Source organism: Stegostoma tigrinum, chromosome 12, assembly GCF_030684315.1.
Source record: "Stegostoma tigrinum isolate sSteTig4 chromosome 12, sSteTig4.hap1, whole genome shotgun sequence".
NCBI classification, from domain to species: Eukaryota; Metazoa; Chordata; class Chondrichthyes; order Orectolobiformes; family Stegostomatidae; genus Stegostoma; species Stegostoma tigrinum.
This window is the reverse complement of record NC_081365.1, coordinates 32401732-32420687: the sequence shown is the minus strand read 5'-3', so window position 1 is coordinate 32420687 and position 18956 is coordinate 32401732. Positions and strand designations below refer to the sequence as shown.

The 18956-nt window shown below is 40.0% G+C and overlaps 1 protein-coding gene across 1 annotated transcript in view; it reads right to left on the bottom strand.

Moving 5' to 3' along the window:
- The window catches only part of LOC125456890 (E3 ubiquitin-protein ligase DZIP3-like), a 110412-nt gene that overhangs the window by 36059 nt on the left and 55397 nt on the right, over nt 1-18956 (bottom strand). The window contains exons 12-16 of the mRNA XM_048540404.1: nt 18441-18716; nt 17266-17574; nt 10444-11100; nt 6922-6960; nt 2954-3042 (exon numbers count right to left, since the gene is read on the bottom strand). Coding sequence (XP_048396361.1) covers nt 2954-3042; nt 6922-6960; nt 10444-11100; nt 17266-17574; nt 18441-18716 — 1370 coding nt within the window. The remainder of the gene's footprint in view (nt 1-2953; nt 3043-6921; nt 6961-10443; nt 11101-17265; nt 17575-18440; nt 18717-18956) is intronic.

The following is an 18956-nucleotide window of genomic DNA, read 5'->3' as shown; positions in this document are numbered from 1 at the left end:
GAGGGCATCCATCAGAAGAGAGCTTAAAGATTTGCAAGTGAAGCAGGCAGAGAGTCAGTGGAGAGCCAGTTAAGATGAATACAACTATGATCAACACTGTGGAAGACTGGCAGAACACAGCGGCAGACTTGATTAAGAAAATAGATGATGTAATATCTACAAGATAATCAGGGAGGACAAAAACTCCAAGAGAAATTTCGTGATAGAATGAAAATATAGAAATTACAGTAAGGGAAAGGAAGAAACTGCTGAAGAGGTGAAAACAGTCAGATAAAGAACAGCATTAGAAGGGAACAGCAATGCAGAGAAAGTGATTGCTGGAGAAGGATTTCTGGTCAGTGAATGTCTAGATATCAGGTATCAATGACCACAAAGATATTCTTGCTACCAAAGGGAATAGAAAGAATAAAAAGCTTCAGAAAACTAGCTACTGGAAGTAGGTTAACACAGGACGAGAGAAATATATGTACAAAGAAGATTACAGGCTGAGTAACCTCAACGTAAGAAGACAAAATTTTTCCACACTATAGGGATTCTATGATTCTAAAAGCAAAGAGGGGTCGAGTATAGTTAGTATAGTAAAAGAAATCAAAACAGGCTTGAAAAATGGCAAAATAGTGTCGAGAACCATAGAAGCATTACTATACAGAATTCGCTTGCATTGTTTACTGTGGCCAAATGCTTAATCTAGATTAAATTCCATTTACCACGTCATTGAAACCACTAACATCATCCCATAGTCAACATGCATCCTTTTCACAATCAACTATCTGGCTGATATATGTGCAATGTACTAATTTCCCAATTGTGCCTTCAACGTGCAAGTCTAAAGCCTAAATATCACATCAGCAAGGGACCAACACTGAGCATTGTGAAACATCAGTGAAAACCACTTTCCATTGCAAAAACATCGCTTTGTTCCGTCACTGAACCAACCTAAGAGTCCAACGTACCGCATTCCCTTGTATCCATGGGTTTTAATTTTTTGGACCAATCATTTGGCACCTTGTGAAATGATTTACTTAACCCATGTAGCAATCATCTTCTGCACTACCCTCAACAATCCTCCCTGTTAATTTCTGAAATAAATGCAATAGCAAGGTGTGATTTTTCCTTAACAAAACCATACTATATATACACCTGGTTAATCCATGCATTTCCAAGTAACCGTTAATTGCAACTCCCACGATTTGGACAAGAATATAGGAGACATGGTTAGTAAGTTTGGGATGACACCAATATTGGTGGTATCAACGATAATGAAGAATGTTATATCAGTTTATAACGAGATCTTGATCAATTGGACCAATGGGCTGAGGAGTGGCAGATGGAGTTAATTTGGATAAATGCAAGATAGTACATTTCAGTAAAACAAACAAGAGCAGGGTCATGGGTATTGTTATTGAACAGACAGATCTAGGGCTTCAGGTACATCATTCTTTGAAAGATGTATTAAAGGTAGACAGACTCGTTGAGAAAACGTTTAACATGCTTGCCTACATTGCCCAGACCATTGAGAATAGGAGATGTGATGTCATACAGGATGTTGGTGAGGCCACTTTTGTGGTACTGTGTACAATTCTGGTCACCCAGTTATAGGAAGGATATTATTAAATTGGAGAGGGTTCAGAAAAAAAATTTAAGGTTGTTGGAGGGTTTGAGTTATGAGGAGAGGTTGGATAGGCTGAGACGTTTTTCCACTGGAGCGTAGAAGTTTGAGAGGTGACCTTATAAGAGGTTTATAAAGTCATGAAGGGCATAGATAAAGTGAATAGCAGAAGTATTTTCCTTAGAGTGGGGAAATTCAGAACTAAGTGGCCTATTTTTAAGGTGAGAGGAGAAAGAAAGGACCTGAGGAGCAATTTATTCACATAGAAGTTGGTTCGTACATGGTATGAACTGCCAGAGGAAGTGGTAGATATAGGTACAGTTACAACATTTAAAAGACATTTGAATGTGTAAATGAATAGGAAAGATTTAGAGGGATATGGGCCAAACACAGGCCAAATGGGACTAGTTTAGTTTAGGAAACTTGGTCAGTATGAACAAGTTGTTCCAAAAGGTCTGTTGCTGTATGACTCTATGATTCCGAGTCCTGCGTTGCCTCATAAGATAATAAGAAAACTATGTACCTGAAGTTAGATTCCTTACCCCTTCCATACAGTCTGTTCTATTACTTGTTCTGGAAACTTTAATAACCTCTGCTTAACACCACCTCCCCTACCAACATTTAACTATTTTGAAGTCCTGTGACCACCTTATTTAGCTTTACCACCAGGACCTATTGGCTGCAGAGTAGGCAATCCCAAAACTGTTGCTGGAAAAGCTCAGCAGGTCTAGCAGCATCTGTGAAGGAAAAAGAAGAGTTAACGGTTAGGGTCCGGTTACCCTTCCTCTGATGTCACCGGACCCGAAACGTTAACTCTGTTTTATCATCCACAGATGCTGCTAGACCTGCTGAGCTTTTCCAGCAATTTTGTTTTTGTTCCTGATTTATAGCATCCACAGTTCTTTTGGCTTTTAATCCCGAAACTGTATTTGGATGTATAAAAAAATTCTGATAGCAGGTCTGTCTGCAATGTTGTAGCTTTTGGGCAAGATGCACATGACCAAATGCCTAAATCATGCACTGTTTATAATGCACATGCCACGTCTGCATTAAATAGTCTTGCAGCTTCACTGTGTGCTATGTTCTATTGTACTGCAGCATTGCTATAAATGTTCATACGGTGGTGCTGTGTTTGTTTCCTTGCAGTAGTGATTTAAATCAAAGTCAGCATAAGGGCCTGTTTAAGAGGAACCAAATTTAAATGGGCCTTTCATTGTTAAACAGACTTTCTCTTTCTCTTCTTCCACATTCTACAAGTGAAAGAACCATGTTCTCTATTAGCGAGGTCATAACCATCTAGTTCCCAAACTTGACCATCAAAAATTTATAAAAGGGTCTTCTTACCATCGAGTCATCATCATTCTTTAAGTCTGCTGGCTCCATTGTTTGCTCTTTTGTCTCTTGTGTAGCAGTAAGTGCAGGCAGGCCAGTTGCTAAAAGATATAACAATTTGTCAGCCTGACTTTCACGTCATAATGTATAATGGTTAGGTTTCTTTCAGTTTCGGGAATGTTAGTGCACTGGTTAAACAAACACATTGGTGATTCTGCTTGCGGAAATGAAATTGAATTGAACAGACTCCACAATCAGTTACTATCAAATCATAAACCTCATGCTAACAAATTACGTTCCCACAAAACTAATCCTAAACCAAGACTGCACCTTAAAGAGGTTTTTCTTCTGAAAGTGGCTAGACTGAGAAAGAATAAAGCAGATTGCGCTACCCCATGAAATTATGCTGACAAAACATTCAGGTTAGATAAACACAGAAATCAAGGATAGTAGCACATTCAGCCCTTCCAGTTTTCTCCACCAATCATCAAGATTATGGATGGTCATATAATTCAAAGACTATCCCCACATTTCTCCCATATCCTTTGATCCCTTTAGTTCCAAGTGCTAATCCAACTTTTTCTTGAAATCTGAAAACGTTTTGGCCTTGGTTGCTTTCTGTGGTAGCAAATTCCATAGACTGACCATTCTCTAGTAAAGAAATTTCTCTTCATCTCAGAATTAAATGGTTTATTCCAAATCCTTAAATGGAGATCCCTGGTTCTGGGACTCCCCGGCTACTGGGAACATCGTTCTTGCATCTACCCTGTATAGTTCTGTTTCAATCTTATAGGTTTCAAGGAGATTCCCCTTCATTCTTGTGAACTCCAGTAAATATATTCCTAACCGATTCAACCTCACCTCCTATGTCAGTCCTGCCATCCCAGGAATCAACTTGGTAAACCTTTGCTGCACTCCTATAGCATGGGTAAGGAGACCAAACCTACACACAATTTTCCAGGTGTGGTCTCAGCAAGGCGCTAAATCATTACAGCAGGAGATTTCTCCTCTTGTACTCGAATCCTCTTGCTATGAAGGCCAACACACTATTGGCTTTCTTTACTGCCTGCTGCACCTGCGCAGTTACCTTCAGCGACTGGCGAACAAGAACACCAGGTCTCACTGCACACTCCCTCTGTCTTAACTTATGGCCACTGAGATAATAATCTGCCTTCCTGTCTTTGCTATCAAAGTGGATAATCTCTCAGTTATCTACATAATACTTCATCTGCCGTGCAATTGCCCACTGGCTCACCTTGTCCAAGTCACACTGAAGCATTTCTGCATCCTCCTCACAGCTTGCCCTCCCTCTCTGGTTTCTGTCATTTGTAAATTTAAACATACTACTTTTCGTTCCTTCATCTAAATCATTAACAGAGTCCAGCATTAACTCTACTACTGACATCAGGCTTACTGGTCTATAGTTCCAGTTTTCTCTCTGCTGTCTATTTTAAATAGAGCAGTTACATTAACTGCTCTCCAATCAGTTAGAATTGTTCCAGAGCCTACAGAATGTTGAAAGGTGACCATCAATACATCTACTATTTCTAGGCACAATTCCTGGGATCTAATGCTGTGTCTAATTTCCTTCATAAGCTACGGTTTTGCCACCCTTCCCTTTTTAGTTTTATGCCAGACAGTAATTAAGAATTCTTGAAGTCCACCCATGTGCTCTTTGAAAGTTGCTATTGCCTTTCCACTGTCATCCTTTAAGTAATGTTCCTCAATCTATTTTAGCCAACTCACACCTCGTACCATCATAGTTTTTTTTTATTTAGAATCAGGACCTTAATCTGAGAATCAACTATGTCATTCACCATCTTGATTCTGTAATATTATGGGGCCTTGCGCAACTACATTGTTGATTATTCCTTTCTCATTTCACAATACCGAGTCTAGGATGGTCTGTTCTGTGTTAGTTCTTCAATGTACTGGTCCAAAAAACTACTGTATATATACTCCAGGAATTCCTCCTCTACAGTATTGTTACTAAGTTGATTTGCCCAATCTAAACGCAGATTAAAGTCACACATAATTACAGATGTTCCTTTGTTGCATGTATCTCTAATTTCCTGATTAACGCGAAACATTACTCTACAGTCGGAGAATCTATATACAATCTCCACTAACATCTTTTACCCACTGGTGTTCCTCAACTCTACCTGTATAGATTCCATATCAGCGTGAATATCCTTCTTTACTACTGCGTTAATGCCATCCTTAGCCAGCAATGCAACTATTCTGCCTTTTCCTCTTTGTCTGTCCTTCCTAAATACTGTCCTTCCTATGAGGCCGAAGGGCCTGTTTCCACACCGTAGGAAATCTAATCTAACCTAATACTAGATATTCAGTTCCCATCTCTGCTCACTCAACAGCCATGTCATCATAATGCAGAGTATATCATACCTGCTTTCATCTATTTGCATGATCAATTCATCCACGTTATTGCAAATGCTCTATGTATTAAGGCACAAACTTTACGATGTTCCTTTTTAATATGTTCCATTCCCATTATTTTTCACTGTGGCACTGTTTGATCCTGGCCCTTGATTTCTCCACCCAACACTTTTCTTATGCCCTTTCTGCCTTTTGTTCTTGTCCTTTATTCCCCTTGCTCTAACTCCTTGCATAGGTTCCTATCTCCCTGCAGTTTTAGTTTAAAATCTTCCCAACCACACAAGCAAATACTCTCTCTAGGAGGTAACAAAGTGTGGAGCTGGATAAACACAGCAGGCCAAACATGTGCTTCTAAGATGCTGCTTGGCCTGCTATGTTCATCCTTCTTCACACTTTCTTATCGCGGATTCTCCAGCATCTGCAGTTCCCATTATCTCTGATCACTCTCTCTAGGAGATCAATCCTGGTCTTGCCCAGGTGTAAACCATCCAGTTTGTATCATCTCATCTCCCCCAGAACCGGTCCGAAATGTCCTAGGAATCTGAAATCCTCCTCTTTGTGCCATCTCTTCAGCGATATACTCATCTGATTTATCTTACTATTTTTACTCTGACTAGCACACAGCGCTGGTAGTAATCCTCAGATCACTACCTTTGAGCTGCTACCTTTTAACTTACTTCCGAACTCCCTAAATTCTGCTTTTAGGACCACATCCTTTTTTTCTTTTACCCTATGTACCATGTTCTGCAGCTACTCTGAGACATCCTTGACCCTAGTACCAGGAAGGCAACATACCATCCAGGAGTCTTGTCAGTACCCACAGAAACACCTGTCTATCTCCCTTACTGCAGTATTCCCACAGTTTTTACTCTTCCTCTGTGCAGCAGAGCCAGCACCAGTGCAAAGAATTTGGCTGCTGTTGCTTTACCGAGAGGCCATTCCCCTCAACAGTATTCAAAACGGATATCTGTTGCACATATTGTGCATGTTATTTGTCAAGAACCATGATACCAGACCTGCCGAGTTTCTCCAGCATTTTATGTGCTTGTTTCAGATTTCTAGTGTTCCTAGTATTTTGCTTTTATAGACAGATAGGTTCCCAAGGGAATTTTGACAAAGTGGAGAGGAGTTTCTCCTTGAAGGACAGTCTCCGACTCGGGAACAGTTACTTTTAGAATATTCTGCAGGGGGAGTTGGATAGACTGTTAACTAAAAAAGGAACTTAAAGATTGCCACAAGTAGGTGGAGTTGTGACCACAATCAAATCAGCTATAACCTTTCAGAGAGACAATGCAGGTTTAAGTCTTCTTTTCCTCATTTGTATGTACAACGTGGGACTTCCTGCCACTTGGGGTCAAAGATCTGCAGGTCAAGCACTGACTCGTTCAGTCACATGAAGATCCACAGGGGAACTCATGACCCTGACTAGCTATCATACTTGAACTGACAGACAGTATGCGATGACAATACTTAATGTGCCTTGGTTTGTCACCAGTGCAACATTTTTGGCAGATATAATAAAACTGAATGAGCACATTAATATAACGTTGTGCTAAGAATCATTAGTACAGCCAACTACTTACAGTTTGTTGACATTTCTCCTTTCGTCTGTATTGGTGTTCCTATCAAATATTGAAACAAAAAGATTAGAGCATTTTCACAGTTATGGGTTGCCCGAAAGTGCCTTCAAGTTACACTTTAGTACTTTTGAATTTATTTATAATAGCAAAGTAAGCAAGTTGGCCTTTTAGCACGTAGAGTAGTCTGGCCAATTCTAAACATTGCTCAATATCATTCAGTCACAATCATTCAGTCAGTATGACACTGCGGTCGAGTGAGACGAAGACCGAGTGAATTACTGACTATACCGTTGAAGATTTAGTTCAAAAAAATGTTAACTCGATGCAAAAGTGGGATGGTAGCACTGTGTTTGAGGTTTACTGCAAGAAACCAGATCGAGAAGTCAATGGGAGATGATAAAAGACATGAATTGAAAGGCCAACTCAGAGCAAGACCAGTGGGACCGTGTGGTCACAAACCACACTGTTACATGAATGGAGGGAAATAAACGGATTAAATATTAGATTCATACTGGGATTTTTAAAATCTTTTCAGTTGCAAATTGATAATCTAGACAGCAGGAAGGATGAACAAACTGACCTTGGTGCAGGATGCCATTCAAATGAGAGGAGGAAACAGGAATTTGGTTGTGCTAGGGGACAGTACACTAAAGGGATAAACACTGTTCTCTGCAGCCATCAGCAAGACATTTGAAGTCTGTTTTGCCTGCCTGATGCCGAGATTAAAGGACATTTAACAAAGAAATTGGGAAGAAGGAAGGAAGTTCCAGGAGCCCTCATCCACGCTAGAACCAACAACATTGGCAAGACTGGAAAGGACATTTTGCTGAAAGATTTTAAACAGTTAGGAGCTAAATCAAAAGCGAGAACTTCCCAGGTATAATTTCTGGATTACTATTTGAGCCATGGGTAAACTGGCATAAGGTGAACAAAGTAATGGAGTTATACTGACGATGTGCAAGATGTTGGTGTGGCCTCTCTGGTCGCACAGTTATAGGGAGGGTATCATTAAGCTGGAGAGGGTTCAGAATGGATTTACCAGGATATCGCCAGAACTGGACAGTTTGAGTTATAAAGGAGAGGCTGGGTAGGCTGGGACTTTTTTTCACTGGAGCGCAGGAGGTTGAGGGGGTGATCTTATAGAGGTAGATAAGGTGAATGGCAGGTGTCTTTTCCCTAGGGTGGGGTATTTCAAGACTAGAACGCTTTTTTTAAGGAGAGAGGAGAAAGGTTTAAAAAGGACATGATGGATTTTTTAAAAAAAACACATAGTGGTTTGCATGTGGAATGAACTTCCAGAGGAAGTGCTGGATGCAGGTACAGTTATAATGTTTAAAAGATATTTAGATAAGTACGAGTAAGAAATCTTTGGAGGGATATGGGCGAAGAACAGACGGATGGGACTAGTTGATTATGGTCAGCATGGACAGATTAGACTGAAGAGTCTGTTTCTGTGCTGAATGACTAATTCTAAATGTATGGCTCAAAGATTAATGTGGGTGGAATGGATTTCATTTCATGGAGCACTGGCACCAGTACTGGGATAAAAGGGAGCTGTTCTGGTGGGATGGGCTTCACTTGTACCACTCTGAGACTAGTGGGAAAAATTGTGTAAATACAAAATTAATTACCCTTTCTTTGAATGCGTGCACCATTTGGAACAAAATGCATGCATTAATGACAGAAATACAGGTTTCAGAGACATGGTTACAAAATCACAGTAGGAAACTAAATATTCAGGGGTTACGACAAGGTTCAGAAGGACATTCAAGAAGTGTGGGAGAGTAGCACTGTTGGTGCAGGATAGAATAAATACAATTGGAAGAAATTGAGTAAAATCCATGTGAATAGAGAGAAGAAATAAAAAAGGAAATAAGACAGACATCGGTAGGAATAGTCTAGTCCAGTCACTATCCAGTGAGATAGCGAATATATCAGGAGATAATGAAATGATCTAATAAAGGCAATACATTGATCCTGGGTGATGTTAATCTCCATGTGGATTGGAATTGTTAGATTGGTCAAGGAGGCAAATGAGGAAGAATTCATAAGAGTGTTTTAGGAAACTGTCCTGAAAGCAATGTGGTGGATCTAACCAAGGATTACCCTCTTTTGGATCTGGGTCTTTTGTACTGATGTAGATTTAATAAATGATGTCAGAGTAAAAGGTCCTCCCGGAAACAATGACTAAATTAAGGTAGAATTTAGCATTCCTGTTTGGGGGGAGGGACTCATGTCAAAAACAGCTATACTAAGCTTAGGTGGGAGCAAGTGTGAAGGAATGAGGGCAGAGCTTGCTGGATGGGAATTGGAAAGGAGTTTAGCAGCAAATACAGTTGAGGAACAATGGTATGCTTTTAAGAAACTAGTCTTGGCTCATTGTAAAGACATATTCCACTGAGGAAGGAGAATTCTAGGAAGGTGCCAAGTTAATCAGGTTTAACTAAGGAAGTCAAGATCAGCATGAAATTGAAAGAAAAATCGGAAAATGCGGCTAAGATTAGTGGTGAGCCAGAGGATTGGGAAAGTTCTAAAAAATTGAACAAAAAAAATCAAAAATTGACAGAAAATAAGCTTTAAGGGCAAACTTGTAAGTAATATCAAGATGAAGCGAATAAGCTTCTTTAAATATATTAAAAAGGAAGAAAGAAGCTAAAGTAAACATAGGCCCCTTAGAGGAGGTGATGGCGGAAATAATAATGGGGAACCAGGATTAATTCATAAGTGAGCGGTTTTGTAAAAGAAAAATTTACTCAGTTTGTTAAAACATAAGAGAGTCTTGATACCTGAACATTTCTAATTTACCTGTAAGGACTAGCATGACGTTGTCATTGTCTCCGGACTATAAGGCTAATCTCTCATTAGAGAAAGAAGGCTGGTGACTGTTTAACCTGAAGGACATCATGCCTCAAGCGAAGGGAGAGGTCGAAAAGTAAAGCCCTTTATCGTATACTTCAACAAGTGCAGGAGTTAAAGCCATGCTGTTGCCGTTACTCTGCACTGCAAACCTGCTGTCCAGCCAACTGAGTGAACTAACACCTTAATATAATGCTAGTACTTTAGTAAAGTAAGTACAAGATAAAATGAGTGGTATAAATGTGAATTTATAGCTGACTCATGCTTGGAATCCTGTATCTAGAAACCCATATTATGAACATGTACATTTGGCAGGTTAGTAACAGGGTCATGGTTATGAATTGAACTCCACTCCTAATTGACAGTTATTACAATTAAGGAATACTTTAGCATGTGGGGCTACCTCAGTTCAAAAACAGAAAACTTTAAATGTAAATAAGCATTTGCAAATGAAGAATAAAAAATGATAAAGTGATGTCAAAAAGCAGGGAAATAAGATTAGCTAAAGTTGAAAAGGATTTGAATGGGATGAATGGTCTTCTCCATTGTAATCTATGGTCAATGGAACCATTTGGTAACAGGTGACCAACATGTATTTACTGAATACTTCAAAAGACTACTTCCATACAATTATAAAAACTATTATTTTCCATTCCATTTGTACTGTACCTTGTTGGAAAAATGACAACAGCAACTGCATGACATCGGCCACAGGTTTGCCCAGATAACCAGCCAGTTGATGGTGATCCTCCCAGAGTTTTTCAACAGGGCAATTTTTAAGCTCCTTTAATGATTTACGATCTGCTCCTAGGCTTACAAGGACTTCTGTGATTCTGTCCCACTCAATAGCAAATTCAGGTTCCTCAATTCCGGTGTTCAGAGTTTCAAACAGAAGCTTGTTTCGAAAGTTCCAAAGATGCAATACAGCTGCACTTTTGCTCTGATCATTTGCCAATGGTTCAGCATCCCAGCCACCACGTGGTGCAGGAAGGATCTTTAGGTGTCTAATAAGTGATGCCAGTAACGTGATGTCAAATCTCTTGGAATCGGGCTGTTCGTTGTCAGGTGGGAAAAGTAGGGTCCATTCACCGGAGTTAAGCACAGACCGAGATGAGCCCTTGTGATAAGGCTCCAGAATGCGTTTATTTTTCAGTAATTCCCTCTTCAGTATCTGAGGTGGTACAGCCCGATCAAATATCTGTAAAAGGACCTCAGTTCCCTTTATTATTAGTAGATGAAGGAGACGGTAAAATAAGGTATAATCCATGTTCTGGGAAAGAGGATCCGCAGGCAATATAGTTCCAAAACTAGGGACATGGCCTTTGTCTAAATATCAGGAAGCATCACATTAGTGGAAGAATAATCAGCTTATCATTATTTTATACCATATATGTATGTAACATAGTTATAACTTTATGATTCCATAAAGGTCATATACAAAAGAAAGTTAATGAAGAGATCTGTCATTTTCAGTTAATCTCTAGCTTGGAATACACAAGTAGAATACAAAATTTATCTGTGGAAACTAAGCCAGCTTTCAGCAAAACTAGTATATTGTTTATTTATTTACTCCTGATAATTCCTGTTAATTCATAACCTTCAGTAAGCTCAGATCAACAGATTAAAATACCTTTCAATTACATTGATCGCGTAAAATATGTTAGCTGTTCCATGATCAATATAGCACAGAAGCTTTAGCTAACAACACTGAGACTTGAAATGAAACTGGGAATTGCTTCCAGTTTGAATGACAGCAGTGGAATGGAAGGTTTAAGTTATAAAGAGAGTCTGGATAGACTGGGATTGTTCTCCCTGGAGTGTGGGAGTTGAAGGGTGACCTTACAGAGGTTTATAAAATCATGGGGGTATTGATAAGGTGAATGGCAGGTGCCATTTCCCATGGGTGGCAGATTTCAAAACAGGTATATTTTTAAGGTGAGAAGGGAAAGATTTAAAATGACATGAGGGGCACTTTTGTTTCAAAATATGGAGAATAGTTTGTATGTGGAATGAATTTCCAGAGGTGATGGATGGGAGTACAGTTACAACATTTAAAAGACATTAAGGTAAGTACATGGATAAGAAATGTTTGGAGGGATGTGGTACAAGCACAGGAGGGACTAGTTTAGTTTGGGATTATTATTGGCATGGACGGGTTGGACCGAAGGGTCTGTTTTGGTGCTGTATGACATAACTGGTGAAATCTTACCTCTCAGTTTCAATTTGAGGTCACTCAATAGCCTCATTATGAATACACCACACCTTCCTGACACTGTGCTTACCAACAGCAGAAGTATCTGCCTCTGCCAGGACCTCCTGGGATTGGTCTTGCCTGTGCCAGTGCCAAATTTAATGCCCAGTTTGTGCACCGGGTCTATTGCTGCCAGCAATGAGGAGTCCTTCACAGTATATGTAGTGTGAGGGACATAGGTGGATTAGGAGAAACTCATCTGAAATAAAAGCTCACATTTGTAAATGTATTGCTACTTTACATCATCACCTGTCTTATCAGCCGCCTATAGTGACTGCAGCTGCTAGAATCAAGTTAAAACAGCACCCCCATCCTTTGTGTCACACCATGTTAAAACCCACACTTTTCTTAAAAGTCCAGTACAGCATAACATCTTGTTATTATTCAATGTGAGAGTATTACATGCGGGAAAGCCTTCAGACTGTTGTAAACATCATTTTTTATTGAACACCAAGAAAGGCAAAGAAAAGAACAAACATAAAAAAAGCTTCATTTGTTTGCAGGAGTGCACAGGAACTTGCCTTCCAAGAACAGCAAATTTTCAGTCAATGAATGATCACTACACCCCTATCAAATTTGTTGGAATGGATTATTTGTCTGAAGCTGCAGTGCTCTATCATGAATACGGTGACATTCCTCCAGCTCAATGTCCTCATCTTCCTCCTAGGAAAACTACTGTTGCTCTCCCAGCTCTTCAGCAACCATCACAACCCCTCCTGTCTGCACTAACTGCACAAAGCACAGCATTCAAAGATTATCTGGCAGCATCTGTCTAAACGATACTGCAAAGCTCCCACTCCCTCCACTGTTTCCTCTAATTTTCTCATCAACTATGCAGGCCACTGAGGCCCATGTGCAACAGTGACTTCCAAAAGAGTAGCTGCACAGCTTAGAGGAAACATTTGGTCCGTCTACCCTGGACCAAACCAAGTGTTGGACCTTGCCTTCACAAGGCCTAAGATCAACTCAGGCAATGTATTTCACTGTTAACTGATCCTCTGGACAATTAGGGATGGGCATTAAATGCTAACCTAGACAGCAATGCCCTTATCCGGTGAAAGAATAAAATAAATGGTTCCGGTGGAAAATTGGTCTGGATTGTAGCTACACATGCCCACATTAGGGAGTTGTGCAATGGAGTCATCCACCATGGTTGCAAATGGAAACCCTTGTCTCCCAATAACCATCTTGTAAAGTCATGAAATGAAGCACAAATCTGAGAGTCCTCAAGGTTATAAGCATCATGACAAGGTGGTGCAGATCTCCAAGATGTCGTACTGATGATCACAGATGACTTGTAAACTGAAGGAATGGAACCTTTTCCTGTTAATGACGTTAGCAGCATTACGATGTGATAGTCACAATGCAGCGTGTGCACATTCTATTGTTTCCTGCACCTGGGCTAGGTCAGCTATGTTGGCAAAGCCTACTTTCCAAGCTTTGACCTTGTCACAAAGAAAATGAGATGAACTGTGAGATCTGGTGTAAATTGCCTTGATACAGGTGTGGGTTGAGGATTAAAAGATCTCATACAGGTCCACAGTAGATCCTTGAAAGCAGCTAAGTTCATGAATATTTAGCACAGTTGTTACCCTAGTGACTACCACTCCTTCAGGTCACAGATCCTATTCCAGAAGATGGCATTCTTCAGTGACGTTCTCGCTCTGTGGATGTAACACATCTCACTCATCTGGAAGAAATCGTGTCACGAATGACAGACTCTGCACCTCTTGTACCTCCTCTACATCATGAAGGGATGTTCAGCTGCGACTTCCTCATGTGGAGGCTATGTGGCTGCTGCTGGTCCTGGGCTTTCTGGCACATTTATTCTCCCCAGCCTCTCTGCACCTGATTGCTCAGTGGTCACAGCGATGATCACACTTGCTATGGTTGGATCCATTGGTTATGGCTCCAAGGAACCTGCAGGGGGAATTTCAAAAGCAAAGTGGGTCATTAGTAATGTGAGCAGTCAGCATTAGCATCTCATGCAAATGATGGTTAGCCATGGCCCTCCATACCATTGCAACATGGAGGGTCTTGACAAGGAGAGCCATGGAATGCCTCCCCATGGATCTTGGACATAATGGATTCTGTTGCAATCTATGCAGCACAAGCCAAGCTGTGCAAATATAGTAGAAGATTGTAAATTCAAAAGTGATCACAGAAACACTGTCACATCATCCAAGAAAAGCAGTTTATGTATTAGCAAATACTTACAGTTCATGGTGAGAAGAAATCAGCTCCATTTCAGTGTACAGCCCAGGAGACCTTGGATTGTCTTTGTGAGTTATGGCTTGCAGATGACTCATTTAATGGTGTTTACTTCACAGAGATGGTGGTGGTCAGTTATTAATGTTGTGACCTTGTCACAAAGAAAATGAGATGAACTGTGTGATACGGTGCAAATTGCCTTGATACAGGTGTGGGTTGAGGATTAAGAGATCTCATATAGGTCCACAGTAGATCCTTGAAAGCAGCTAAGTTCATGAATATTTAGCACAGTTGTCACCCTAGTGACCACCACTCCTTCAGGTCACAGATCCTGGCCTAATCACATGGCCTAGATTGCTTGTGACCAGAATACATATTCCACACAGTTGAACACAGCACTTGTTTCCCATATATGGTGCTACAAATACAGATGTCTTCAAAGATACCAAAGCACTTCACACGCTGGAAATCAGAAACAAAAACATAAATTGCAGGAGAAACTCAGTAGATCTGGCAGTGTCTGTGAACAGAAAGCAAAGCTAATGTTTTAGGTCCGCTGACCCCTCTTCAGAATGAACGTCAATTCTGAAAAAGGGTCACCGGACCCAAAATATTAAATCTGCTTTCTCTCTACAGATGCTGCCCGACCTGCTGTGTTGTTCCAGATGGCTTTAGGAGGAGTAAATACCTAATTAATGCAATTGGCTCTCAAAGGGCCTGACTTTGTTCACAAATAGAGCCTGTGTCCAGAGACCTGTTGGAGCAAGCGGCAAGCTCACTTTTATATTGGGACTTGTTGCCATCCAATTTTTCTCCAGTGTGTAGGAAAATAGGAAATTGCATAAAAACGCTGCGATAATAATTAGATGGTAATGTATGAAAATAGGCCTCTAACCAGCTAAGGTGTTACCTCACTATTCAAATCTTGGGTGGTAAATTGGGACATTTTTTCTTGATGTTGAATATCTCATCTTTTTAATCTCATGATATTTTCACACTGTCTTGCCATTGCCCAAATTCCCAATTCATCAGATTCCATGCCCAACATGGGGATTCTCTGCTCAGAGTAAAACAACCCCTGGTCTGAATCGCTGAATCACTCTTGCCCAAGCAACATCCTGCTGAATCTCTTCTGTGCCCACTCTAGTGCAATCACATCTTTCCATTAGTGTTGCAACCAGAATTGCACACAGCAACCTAGCTGTGGCCTTAGTAACGTTGTACACAGGCCCATCACAACCTCCTTGCTCTTGTATTCATGCCTTGCCTAGAGGCAAGTATCACATACGTCTTCCTAACCACCTTATTTCTGCCTTCAAGGGTTTATGGGCATGCACACCAAGGTCTCTCTGATCCTTTGTACTTTCGAGTGTGCCACCATTCAACATGTTAGTCTTCCAAAAATACATCATCTCACACAGGAATAAATTACATTTGCCATTGTTCTGCCCATCTATACTATCCTGTTGAAGGATTTCCTCCTTGCTCTTTACCAAACCAGCAATCTTCACGTTATCTGTGAACTTACTGATCACACACTCATGTCTAGATCATTAACTTATACAACAAAGGGCAAATGACGCAGCACTGAATGCTGTAGTATGCCAGTGGACAGAGGTCGCAGTTACAAAAACAGCCTTTGACCATCACCCTCTATCTCCTGCAGTAAATTCATTTTGGATCCTATTTGACAAATTGCCCTGTATCCTATGGGCTCAACATCCTAGCCAGTCTCCCATACAAGACCTTATCAAAAGCTTTAATGAAGTCAGTATGGGCTGCATCAATTGCACTAGCCTCATCTATACACCTTGTCACCTCTGTGAAATACTTAGTCACATCCGTAGACATGATCTCCCCTTTACAAAGGTGATGGCCTAGAACATTATTGCTATTAATCCAGAGACCCAGGTGATGATCTGGGGTCCTTGGATTAAGTCCTGCCATGGAAGATGGTGGAATTTTAATTCAATAAAAATCTGGAATTAAGAGTCTAATGAAAACCATCAGACATTTTTGATTATCTGAGAAGACCCATCTAATACACTGATGTCTTTTAGGGATGGAAACTACTGTCTTTACCTGGTCTGGACTACGTATGACTCCAGACCCACAGCAATGTGGTTGACTCTTAACTGCTGCCTGGGCAAGTAGGGATAGGCAATAAATACTAGCCCAGCCAATAATGCCCATATCTGTTAAATGAAAAAAAACAATGCCGACTATCCTGATTAATCCTTATCTCTTCAAGTGGAGGTTAATTCTGTTCCTCAGAATGTTTTGTAACAGCTTTCCTACCACAAATGTTAGACTTCCTTGTAGCTTCCTGGTTTATCCCAGTCTTACATTAGACAATTACTTCAAAGAAAATCAGGCAACCACTTTGGAGCTGGCTGAGAATAGATTTACTTGATTGATATCTTGAATGAACAGGCTGTCGTTTGAAGATAGGTTAGACAAGCTGGGTTTGTTTCCACTGGAGTTTGGAAGTCTGAGGGGTGACTTGAGTAAAGGCTTAATGGCCTTGATAAAGTGGACAGGGAAAGTATGTTTCCTTTGTGAGCCAGTCCAGAACTAGGGGGCCCTGTTTAAAAATTAAGGTTTGCCCTTTCAGTACAAGAGTTGAGGTGTTTTTTTCTATCCTAGAGGGTGGGAGATTTTGAAGCTCTCTGCCTCAGGTGGTGGAGGGAGGAACAGTAAATATTTTAAAGACAGAGGTGGATAGATTCCTGTTAGACACAGAAATCAAGAATTATTGAGGAGGGTAAATTGTCATGTGAAATTCAAAACACATACAGATCATCCATGCTCTCATTGAATAGTACAGTGGGCTTAAACTTGTGCCCCTATGTTTGTATATTCATAGTTCTTGATCTAAAGCTGGCACCCCTTGCTTCTGTCTGCCTGAACACAGATTAAAGAGAGTGTTGTGTTCATGTGTCACTTTTGACATATTGAAAATTAAAAAGATCAGTTGAGTGTCAGAACAAACAAAGTTTGCTGAAATTGTGATGTCTTCTTCAACTTACTGAATTTCTCAAACTCTCGGTTAAATTCATCAAACAAAGGCTTCAGTTTGGGTAGCTGATCTTGTTCTTCGCCCAGGGCAAACACGAGCTCGCCCATCTTCCAGACATCTTTGTGACTAGTCATTTGTTCCATCAGCATGTTTGGTCTTTGTTCAGATGGGGTTACAGCTAGTACCTTTATTTCTTCTTTACTTAAGGCCTTTCTTGAAAGGAGCTTTTGAGCAAAGTTGAGGAGATTTTCCATGTCATGAAGAATCTGAATTATAACATTTTTGTAGCTATACAGGAAGCACAGGCTGCACTGATCACCTAAAACAAAAGAAAAGAACTGTTTGCACGCAAATCAGGTTTATTAGGAATCTCACTCAGGAGGTGAAAGGCCTCCACTAGCCGTTCAAAAGGAGCTCGTAGCTCATCATCAGACAATTGTTCAGATGGAATATGATTTTGCAACTCAGTCTCTGAAAAACTGCATCAATTTTTTTCCATTGTTTGGAACAAATTTCCAGGTCTTAAACCAAACTAGAAAAATGAGATTAAAAAAAAGAGGATTCCTAAAATAGAAAAGGAAAAATTAGATATGGCAAATAGACTGTTAATTCACCACTAACCAAACTTGCATGGCTGGTATTAACCAATTACAGATCCTGAGCCAATCAGAAAACATTAGAGCATACGAATGTTTTTAAAAACCTGCTACTTTAGGAAACTAAATGGGCTGAAACAGTGACCACCACTAGTATCAAAGTACAAAAAAAAATGAAGTGGTGATAAAAGCTGTCACAACAGCAATCTCAAAACAGATTATGTCACAATTATCACTGATACCAAGGAAACAGAAGCTAGTGAAATTTCTACAGTGGTAACAATATTGCTTTTAATGGTAATGGTGTTTTAGAATGAAAGACTGCTGTGAAACCAGATTTAAGAGTGACATGGCATTTTGCAGGAAGGAAGGCATGAACATAGGCTTGACCCAGATAAAAAATAAGTCTGCAGAAATCATCCGGAAACAGGAGGAAAAGCATCCTGACCACGAGGTTTGAACCTTCATCCTGAAAGGCTTCCAAAATCCATTTACACCAAAAGTGTTATTCTATTTAAACAATCAGCTCAGTGGAGGTCTTTAAACAAATGTCAGCTCAGCACAGGGAAAATGAAAACTCTAAACTTACCCAGTTCCAAAATATAAGTTATCCATTCCTTTAGTTCTGGGTGATTAGAAAGATTCTCATATTTAAACATCATTAAAAATTGTCGGATTTTATAATTGCAGTTCCACTCTAAAACATGGTTTACAATCATTTCTGCAGTAATTTCACTGTTTTTCTCCACAAATGCTTCTTCCAAATTACAACTGATTATTAGTTTAGGTATTTTTCCAGTTTCAACAATTGCACTTTCAATCAATTTTCTTTTCATAGCGATTTCATGGAACAAGCGACATTTATCTGCAAAAAGCAACAGAATTTGGTAGATTTTAATCATTCATTAAAAGTCACATTCATATTTATATATGTATACATTTGTCAAGTAGGCAGTATTTGAAAACCCAACATTTTACGTTTTCATTGAAACATACTGTGATATATAATGTCAAACAACACCCCAACAGAGGTATCATACTGCTTCAGCGTAAAGGCTAAGTTTAGGATTATCATATCGTACATCTTTATGATCTCTTTTATAAA